The sequence below is a fragment of the Serinus canaria genome, chromosome 1A (assembly GCF_022539315.1).
Source record: "Serinus canaria isolate serCan28SL12 chromosome 1A, serCan2020, whole genome shotgun sequence".
In the NCBI taxonomy this organism is placed as follows: Eukaryota; Metazoa; Chordata; class Aves; order Passeriformes; family Fringillidae; genus Serinus; species Serinus canaria.
This window is the reverse complement of record NC_066314.1, coordinates 21,068,581-21,079,505: the sequence shown is the minus strand read 5'-3', so window position 1 is coordinate 21,079,505 and position 10,925 is coordinate 21,068,581. Positions and strand designations below refer to the sequence as shown.

At 40.5% G+C, this 10,925-nt stretch overlaps 1 protein-coding gene across 1 annotated transcript; it reads left to right on the top strand.

Annotated features, from left to right (window-relative positions):
- The first annotated feature begins 1,857 nt into the window (after positions 1-1,857).
- Positions 1,858-10,470, top strand: LOC103813696 (hyaluronidase-1-like). Its single transcript, XM_009087032.4, has 3 exons — positions 1,858-2,775; positions 8,824-8,913; positions 10,042-10,470. Exons 1-3 carry the CDS (start codon positions 1,858-1,860, stop codon positions 10,468-10,470), a joined length of 1,437 nt encoding a protein of 478 aa, XP_009085280.2.
- The last annotated feature ends 455 nt before the right edge of the window (positions 10,471-10,925 follow it).

Sequence of the window (10,925 nt, the reverse complement as noted above, 5' to 3'; positions counted from 1 at the left end):
TAGAGGATTTTGAGCAACATATTAAAACTTGGGTGCTAAATCTATATTTAGGTCTACAGAACAAGAATTCAGAGAGTGGGTGAGGAAACAACAGAACATAACTCTCTAGCTTGGTAGTGAGGGCTTGTTCCTGGGAAATCCTGGGTCTTGCCTTCTCACAGTCCTGCCTTTCACTCCCTACCCCAGCCACAGTTCCATGCAAATTGCTTCCTTCTCATCTTGGGAAGCTGCTCTCATGTCAGACCACAGGTCAGGGAACTCAATGCTTTTCTGGGACTGAGGATGGAAAACCAAAAAACTGAGGATAGAGAAGGGTTGCTCTGTGGGAGACATAAGGACAAAGCAGAGTTTTAGGGAAAGGCAGAAAAGTAGGAGAGCAGTACCAGACAGGAAAAGAGCCATCAAACCCAGAGGACAGAAGAATGGCATGAAAGGGCGAATGAAAGAGGAAGAAATCCTGGATTATATAACTTATTAAAGCAAATATATTTTCAAACAGGGGAAAGCTCTTCTAGTCAGTGAGGAAATACCAGGGACAAGTAAAGCTAGACTTTACAGGCAAGGAAAGAAATCACTAAAATGGATGTAAAAATAGGGAAACATTCAGTTTCAGGACATTTAAAATTCACATGTCTGGTGCATGAATTGAACCTGCAACGCACACAATGATTGCAGTAATTTAACAGGTGCCTAAAATGGTGAATGATAGAAAATAACAACTGAGATTATAAACTACGTATATTCATAGAAAAACCTTTTAATCATCTCTGTAGCATAAAAAGATCAGCAAAGAAATCTGAATAACAAACCCAAGACAGAGCTGAGTTTTGCTTCTTGGTGATGAGACTGGAGCACAGACAGATTTTGGAGCAGAGGCAAATTTTGGAGCAGCCACTTGTGGACTTAGGGTACAAAGCTGGAGTGTGTCTGGGTTACCAGCAGCCTTGCAGCTCTGGCAGCTCCCAGAGTACTGCAGCCCCAAGCCAGTGTGACTATCAGGGAAAATATTAGACCCTGAAAGGAAAAATTAATATGAATACCCCTCATTTCTAAAAACAAGCCCTTTTTTTCAACATACAGCACGCTCTTTCAACTAGTTCAGATCTGTTTAATGTAATTTATCTTCTCTAACTCACAGATATTTAATTTGTCTTTGGAATAAGTAGCTTAGACCACTAAGTCATTAGTGGTATCCCTCTCCTAGCCTGCAGATTGATTATCACTCTTGCATCTATTCATTTAGAAAACGAAAATGAAATTCAGGGGTAGATAACAATATTTTCATATCCTGAAAATTGCAGTTTCTGAGTTGTCTTCATTAATCTGTGTGAGGTAGAGTGTCTGCCTTTTGTTTAAATTACCTTTCCTATTGTGACCATTTGAATATACAGATAGTAAAGGCTGTAGCCCTGCTGTGATGATTTCTAGGCAAGTCAGACTGACCATAGCAGAGCTATGTCAGTTTGGAAGCTTAAATTTCAAATGAGTGCACATTCTTTTTTATACTGTCATTTTAGGTCATTTTATTATCTAGTTTTGTAGACATGAGGGAGCAAATAAATGTCATGGAAACGTCTGAAACAACCATGTGAGGAGTCCGGGTGAAAAGGAAGTGAATTTTCTAGATAGTGTAGTCCATCAAAATATTTTTCAAAGCATTTGAAATTAGTGTTAACTTTTACAAGATCAGTTTTGCACTTTTCCCTCTTTGCACTAATTTTAATGTTATCAAAAGCAAATCAAACCAAAAGATGTTCCCTTTTCATCAAATTTGCCTCCATGCTGCCCTTCTAACATCTTACCTTGGTTTTGTCTTCAAGGGCACATCGTAGCAGTTTCCCAGGAAGAGCCCAGGCCATGGCTGCTTGGGTCAGGGCGCTGGCAGTGGTGGCAGTGCTGGCTCTGGCTGAGGCTGCCCTGCCCAAGCCGGCGCGGGCCCCCCCGGTGCTGCACAAGCCTTTCGTGGTGGTTTGGAACGCGCCCACCGAGCAGTGCCGGCTGCGCTACAAGGTGGACCTGGACCTCGGCGTTTTTGACATTGCATCCAACATCAATGAGACTCTGAGTGGATCCAACGTGACAATCTTCTACCACACCCATTTGGGATACTACCCCTACTACTCAGATAATGGAGATCCCGTTAATGGAGGGGTGCCCCAGAATGAAAGTCTTATCAAACACCTCAGCAAAGCAAAGTCTGACATTGACTATTGCATACCCATGAAGAAATTTCAGGGACTTGCGGTCATTGACTGGGAAAACTGGAGGCCCCAGTGGGATAGGAACTGGGGCAATAAAAGCATTTACAGAAATAAATCTCTCGAGATTGTGAGGAGACGGCATCCTCGGTGGTCAGAGGACAAAATTAGGAAAGCGGCTAAAGAGGAATTTGAAAATGCTGGCAAGAGTTTTATGAATAACACCATCCTTCTGGCTGAGCACATGAGACCAAACGGTTTGTGGGGTTACTACCTTTACCCAGACTGCTACAATTATGACTACAAAGAGCACCCCCAAACATACACAGGGAAATGCCCAGCCATTGAGTCTTTCCGTAATGACCTCCTGCTGTGGCTGTGGAAGGAAAGCACTGCTCTCTACCCTTCTATATACCTGGATTATATTCTGAAGTCAAGTCCAAATGCATTAAAATTTGTTCACTATCGGGTTAAAGAGGCAATACGTGTTGCCTCAATTGCTAGAAAAGACTATGTTTTGCCTGTATTTGTTTACTCCAGACCATTTTATGCCTATACTTTTCATGTTTTAACAGAGGTAAGCAGACAGAATTCTTTCAAAATGTAGAAATTAGAAATAGCTTCTTAGAAAAAGTATGTTCTAAAAGCACTTACACATTTTTTTTTCATATTTAAGGCAGCCTCCTGACAGGAAGTACTGTAGTCACAGTACAAAACTCTATGCCTTTCAAGAGTTAATATTGCAGTGGTTTGGTCTACCTCTGTGAGATAACATTTATATTTTTAATGAAGGTGGTTTAGAAAGAAAGTACAAAGAAATATATTTCTTAAGGAAGTAATTAGTTTTGATATTTTTATTTTTTGAGGCAGCTTGTGAAATGAGCTTGACAGATATTGTGATGTTTAAAATTAATGAGTGCAATGGAAAGATAAACTTTCATGAGAAAGGATCTTCAGGGCTTTTTTGTTCCTTTATGCAAATGTAAATTCATTCAATATAGAAATAAACTAGTTCAAGTAAAGCAATCTGTCCTGGAGTTCCTAACTCCTGCATGATGAGCATTGGCCATCTATCTCACTTTTCAGAAGTACATCTTCATGTCTAACATTTAGTGCTAAACTGTGGAGTCTTCTTATCAAAGAAACCCAGTTTCTGAGTCATACAGTGTTCCATCAACCAGTATTCAAGTGCAATAAATATGTAGTGGCCACAACACTCATGGTATATTATACATGTGCAAATCTCAGACTTTCTGGATATGTAATGATGATTGTTACTCTTACTTTGTTTATGCCCATAATAGAGACTCACTTATTCATTTCTCTAATAGTTGCTTCAAGTGCCAAAAGCTTTTCTTTGGTTTCTATCTATTCCATTAGAAAGGAGAAAATCTAGGACAGGGAACTCATGGAAATAACCCCATGATGACAAAGGTCATCTGGGGGTGCTCCCTTTATTTTGTGGAGACCTGCATGAGAGATTCCTTTTAATGCTGCCAGAGACAAGCTCCTGACTCAAACTAGAACAGAAAAAAGGAAGAAGTGGCAAGGGAAAAGGCAAAGTTCATCCAGTAAACCTGGAAAGAAGTGGGGCTTCAGCATGGAGCTGGAGATGAGGAGGTACAGCAGATCCTGAGAGCCTGAGAAATGTTTCAAGCTGACACCAGGAAGCAAATTATACTTTCAGGCTGCCCCAGAAAAGCAAGTTGTACATGGAAGTAATTAGGAATTTGGTCTGGTTCATTTTCAGCAACCAGGAACTCTCTGGAGTTGTTTTCTCTGTGGAAATCACAGGTGCTAGCTGACTCAGAAATCATGGGCAGACAGGCCAGCCTAGTCCTGAAGGCAAGGAGTCTGGGGTCAGTACAGGCAGGAGTTCACCCAGAACAGCCTTCACTGAAGAACTCAGGCTAGGAAATACATAAGAATTATTCCAATGCAGTCTGTAATAATACATTTTTATAAAATCAATTAGTCCCTTGATCAATATAAAATACCATGAAAACTATGAAAACTAGCATGCTGTTACCAGTTATGTGTTTGAAATCTGTGGTAGTAGATACTGTAGGTACTGTTTTACCTTAAGCTATATTCTGAACAGTACAGTAGTAATTTAGAGTGATACTCCTCTCAGGTTACATTCTTTTACTCACCAGCCTGCTTTCCAGTTGCATGTAGCCATTTACTTTTGGATGCATAAAAGATTACTTTACAATTTTAAAAAGATTTTTACATATCCAGAGAAACATATTTGGATTATGCTCCACATATTTTCTAATAAGGACAGCATGGGCAGGGTATTCAACATGGGACAGGGCTTAACGTGGCCAGACTACACACATAGTCTGTGAGAATAGCTTGGGGTCTGACAGGAACTTGCAGGGTTGTATTTAAAAACATAGCAATGATCAAAAAAATAATGTTCTTGTATTCTTTCATAGCCCTGGAGCCACTGGGATAATTTAAATGTGGTTTTGTGTGTTCAGTTTTTAGAATAGGTTGGAGCTTCTCATTTGACCCATGCCAAGCCCCTAAGTATTGCTCACAAAATTACAATCAGGGCATGAAATCTCTGAGCTCCAGAAACAATGTGCATGAAGGTGACAAGGAGAGGTCCCAGGACAATGACATCCAGGCTAAATGGCCACAAAAAAAATGGGACAGTGGGCAGATGGGATAGTTACCTGACCTCTGCCAGGGACTGGGCCAGGACAACCACAGCCCTGCTCCATCGAGCTGTGCAAGAGCTGTGCTTTCTATTCCAACAGAAACACTGCTGACATTCAAGACTTGTGTGCAAGCCCTTCTGTACAACAAAGGGTTTATGTGAAATTGCACAGTGGAGTCAGAAAAAGTGGTTGTGAGTCAGAGTCACTGAGGGAGAGACACAGGTCTATCAAACCTTCAGAAAGATGAAAGGCCCAGGTCCTGGACAGATGCTGTAGCTGTGTGTGCTGTACCTTTCACCCTGACTGCATCTGGAAATCAGGTGAGTTGTGCATAAGGTATCTGAGAAATTAATCCTGGTTTTTGTCTTGGAAACAATTTATAAATTCTGAATTGGGATCCAAATCATTATGATTTTTTTTTGTATTTGCTAGAAATGTGTATAAGCAGTGTGCCATCTGTAGAGTATTTAGAAACTTTCTGCTTAGACAATTCACTACTAAGCTTGTGGGGGAGAGAAGTCACACTATAGCATCTGTGCTTCCTGACTAGATGGCTGAAATCATTAATAAAGCAGGATGACAACTGGCAAATGATTAATAATGGATAGCAATCCTGTTGTTCCCCTACAGTTAGTCTTTGATGACCAGGTGTGCATGTGTATAGAGACCAGCCCCTGCAACCATGCCAGGCTTGAACTACTATTGCTGAATACAGAAAACTGTCTGTAACCAAGGCTCTTCAAGATTACAGATATTTTTCTTTCCTCAACATGTAACTAGAACTGTCTTGTTTCACATTCATCTTGAGCTCCAAAACTCACCTCCCATTATTTTAAGGTCCGGTGCAGTGACTTGGGTGATCTAAATATAAAGAAACATTGATGGACAGTAGAGCCTCTGCCTCCCTGCCAAATCAGGTGTCCATTTGGGGATAGCCCAGCCTAGTCTTGAGGACCTTAGGTAGTTGCACACTGCCCCCAAAAACGTGAACAAAAATGAGCATCACAAAGGAAGAGGCTTGTTGACTTGTTAATCATTTGGACAAATACCAGGTGCCAAAGTCTGATACAAGAAACAAATTAGGATTCCCAAGCTAGAAAAATGCTAAGACGATAACATTTAAAATACCCAATTTTTTTTAATTGCATATTTTCTTCTATACGAGGCTTTTATTACTCTCTCAAAGAAGAGCCATTCCAGTGAGCCCCCACCAATGCCAAGCTGTGCTGTGTGAAGAAGGGGCACATGGTTCTGTCTCACAACCAGGACTGATGTGTCTGAGGCTGCTGGTGTTCAGGTGCCTCACTCATTTCTTCATTATTAACACAAATTTATCATAAGCTGTAGTTGGGTTCCCACTTATTTCTCTTTCTCTCCTTTGAACATTCATTGAGTTGGTGCAAAGGGAAATGGGATCAGACAGAGATGTCATCTGAAACCTGAGGATGAACGTAACCTTCTCTGCAGGGTTATCTGGAGATTATGTATCAGACCAGCTCTTTCTATTTCTCTCCTTCGGGGAAGGACTCTTAGCACCTGCCCTTTGTTCCAAAGAATACAGAAAGAGGAAATGTGAGGTGTAAGTGTTTAAATGAAGTCCTATACAATATTTTTGTGGTGAGCTGCTGTTTTCACCAGCACCGAGCACCTGTGCAGGACCTGTAAGAGTCCTTTAAGAATCCCTGGGAAAACATACCTTCCAATAAAATGCCAATTTATCGTAGCAGAAGATATGTGCTGAATTTTTCAGTGTTGTCAAGGTAGTAATTCTATATTACTACCTTGGAGGTAGTAATCTAGAATTAGGAAAGGCAGGAAAGTGGGAGAGTAGCTGCCTCAGGGACTTAGGTGTGAAATTATCAGTGCCATTGGATTTCACACACCTTGAGGCCTAGATGAACTTTAAGGATTAGTTTTGTCAGTTTTATATCCATATGAATTACTGTAATATTTTTGTGGATCTAACTAACAAAAAGAAAGAAAGATGTGGAATATGGGGTTATAAAAACTAGATTTACTGACTTCTGGTCAAGCACTCTAATTCCCAGAGCATATTACTTACAAAAAATTTATGTCAGGGTTTTCTTGGGTCCTAGTTCATCCAGCAATCCTAAATATTTATTGATTATTTATTCTGGTGGTCTGATAAGTTTTAATTAATTTTTTAATGAGATCTGAAATGCGTTAGTGCAAAATCACTCAAGCATCATGTGAATAATGTAGAATCACAGTCCAGTCTTTGCATTTGGGTAAACCTCAAATGTTAAAATGTTTTGCAGATGATGAAAGCCTGGGAGCCCTCATTACCACACAACAGACTGAATTTCACATTCTTTTAACATTTGATATTTTGATCTTTAATTAACATACTCTTAAAAAAAAAAAACAAACTGATTAATTAATCCCCATAGGAAATACCCGTCCTCCTTAACCCCATTGAAAATAACACCTGCAGTCCAGACCACTATCCTTTAAAAAGTACTACTGGTCTGTATGCTTTTAAGAGTAATGACAGTCTCTAAAAGACTGTTTGGGTGACCAGCAGCAACAGGAGCTTCAGGCAGGACCAGTTATATCTTAAATCACTCTGAACTCTGTACTAAGAGCCAGAAGGCAAGCTCTGTTCTTCCAGACTTTTACAGGTTCTCTGAATTTTTTTTTTCCAAACTTTAGTTAAGGGTCAAAGCCACTCTCATTCTGAATTCCCTGTAATTATCTTCAACTCTTCAGTGGCTTCTCCCTTTCCCACAACATTTATTTGTGCTTTTTTTTGTATCTCTCAAATGTTTCAGGAATGGAAATTTCATAACTATGTGTTGACAAATCAATGCAGGCCCACTTACACAGATGAATATATTATTTAGTAGTAATTAATAATAACACAGCTCTTCCACTCTGTAATTTTGCTTTTCTAAATTTGCCACCACCATACTGAGATAATTTGTCTGGTATTTTTGATTGTTCTCTAGTTAGAGTAGCAAAGACTGTATAAAAGACCATAAGAATCTTTTAGAAGGAATTTTCTCTCTGTCAAAGTGAGAAATATTGTAATGTCTGTCATTACAAATACTGATCAGAAAATTCTTTTTAATCAGTTATTGTAGACAGAAATGGTTTTAGATGTAATTGAGTATGCCTTGAAATTTGGGGGAAGAAGTGCCTTCCTACATATTTTTGAAGATTTAATTGCATTTTTCTAGACACAATATTCATAATGTCAGGGAATGGCTTTAAGACATTTGCAAGAGACATTGCCATGTGGTTGGTAAGGCATTGGTGACTCCTATTCAACACTCAGGCTGCTGTGGTAGGGTTGTATTATTGTTAGTGGTACAAGTCAGCTCCTTATTTGCTCAATTATAAAAGTGGACATGGGTAAATCAATATGCAGGTGTGTGCATTTGGTTTTTATCCCCCCACCTGGCACTTTTATCAGGGAGAGAGGTTAATTTTTCAAAGATATGTTTCTCGGACTTATGGCACTCATGCTGGTAGAAGCAGCAGCCCTGTCTGTAACATGGCTAAAGCAGCAGGAGTTAGACCCTGCCTAAAGCCATCAGCTGCAGCCAGACACTGTAAGGGTGATCCATGATGTGTGATCAGACTGACCATCACTTGCCAAAAATGTTACCTAGGAAGGTTTGGTAATCATTCAAAGACTAGTACATAAAATAGATCACTAAATCCTTACTGCACTGGCTTGGCTGGAGGAACCCTTGTGAACAAATGAGAAAGATTTCACTATTTAAGAGGCCCACTGATGAATGCCACCTATGCAAACCTTTGTAGAGACACAGAAGACCTTTCTAAACTAAACCGTGATTTTATGGAGAAGAATATACCGCAGGACCAATGTTCCCTCTGGGGAAAGAAAAGAAGCGATGCCCATATCCCAGTACATTTTTTACTTTTGTATATCTGTTTTTCTCATGTGTGGATTTGGCCTTCTTTTTCAGAGGGATCTGGTCAGCACCATAGGGGAAAGCGCGGCTTTGGGAGCAGCTGGAGTTGTTCTCTGGGGCAGCATGCAGTACGCCAGCTCAAAGGTCGGTCAGATCAGTTTGCCAGTTCTTAGGAATCACCTCAATCACCTCAATCTTAGGAATCACCTCTTGTCTGGTGCCACACCCTCCATATGTATCTTTATCAGTGCCATCAGCCAACAAGGGAGGAAGATGACTCAGCACTACTTTCAGGTCTCATTAATTCTGTTAGGCTGAAAAGTCCTGTTGCTCCAGAGCACATTGCTTTGGGCAGGTCATTTGTGGCTCAGTGGAATAATGAGTCCAGGTGAGGAGAAAGATGTGTTTCAAAACAATGCCATACAGATATAAGCACGGCTTGTTTTACAGTGTTCTGGTTTGTAACTACAGCAGTTGTCCAGATCGACTGGGAAGGAATGGAGCCTAGAGGTGAGGTATTTTCTCCAGCTGCTAATGTTTAAATGTTACACCGAAAATAATGTCACAAGACTAGCCCCCAGCTGCTTCTCCCAGGTTCTTCAGACTTTCATAAATAAACCTTGAGGATATAGAAGGCAGGACTGGAGTTTCCCTGAAGGAATGGTAGGATAGCCCCCATTCCTAAACCTGGGCTTTGGTGCCCACTCGGCTTTTCATGCAGTATTCTGTCCTACTCCTGAAGTCTCTGGCAAAGTACCACTGACTTGGTCAGAGGAACCAGGAAATCTGAACTGGAACTTTCTAGTTGCAATTGCAGCAACTTCTGTGCTGGTTTATGATTATGTGGCTCCTGGTAAACTGAAGGTATTGGAGTGATCAGGGCCAGAGTGGTGACATAATTTGTGCTTTAAGACCTGTTAGTCCCATGCATTTCTCCTAGTCAACAGTTACCAGAAATCACTACTTAAGGAACCAGTTAGTCTCAGATGTGAACCCTACTAACTCTCTTTCTGCTTCCTGGGGCTCCTCCCTAGTCTCACACTATATGTTCCTACCAGGCACTCAAATAGTAACAATAGTAGAGGTCAATACTTTTCTAATCTTGGAAATAAACTCATTTAAACCAAACAGATCCCTCCACTATGTAAGTCCAACAAGATTTATCTCAATGGATTACTTTGAAGAAGAACAGTTTAGTAATAGCATCCTTTTAGACATAATGAACATAGTGCTAGATACTAGAAATGTGTCGTGGTCTTTTATTTTTCACAGGAGAGCTGCTTAACGGTGAAGCGGTACATTGACGGACCTTTGGGGCATTATGTCATCAATGTGACCTCAGCAGCCAAGCTCTGCAGCAAAGTCCTGTGCAAGAAGAATGGCAGATGCATCCGCAGAAACAGCGACTCCTCCGCTTACCTCCATTTGTCACCCACAGATTTCAAGATCCACAAGCGTCACTCAGAGAGGGGCCCCAGGTTCCAGGTGACTGGTAAACTCAGCCTGGAGAGTATTGAAGCCATGAGGCAGAGGTTTATTTGTCAGTGTTACCAGGGCTGGACAGGAATATTCTGTGAACTGCCTGACCAAAGGCTATTGGAACACTGGGTTCGTGTAGTGTTTAGTAGATCAAGAAAACAAAGCCTTTTTGTCTTCCTCTTAGGAGCCATGCAGCTTCTTCTGCTTTGTTCTACACATTAAGGTCTTCTAAGGCAGTTTAAGGGAATAAAAATGGTGCCTCAAAGAGTCCTGTTTCTTAAAAAAAATATATTGTAAAGAGAAAAGGCATTCTTGATTAAATGGTTTTATTCTGTTTTACTCATTTTCTACTCCTGGAACTTTGTTAGACATTAAAAATTTTGAAAGCATTTTTTTACCTGCTCCTTTACTCCTACCTTGTATTTCACTCATGTGTTTGACAGATAAAGATTCTGGTGTTGCAGTGGAAACTTTACCTGAGGAAAAAGTTGAATGAACTTGTACTTCTACAGCCATGTAGAAGTTTAAAAAGATGAACACAGAACCTCTTTGTTTTGGGGGTGGGTGATTTAACATGGGTAAATGGACCAGGGATTGGGACCTTTTCTCTGCAGCTCTTGCTGAAATCAAGTGGTACATTGTGTGAGCAGCTGCACTGTGCTCAGAGCCACATCCAT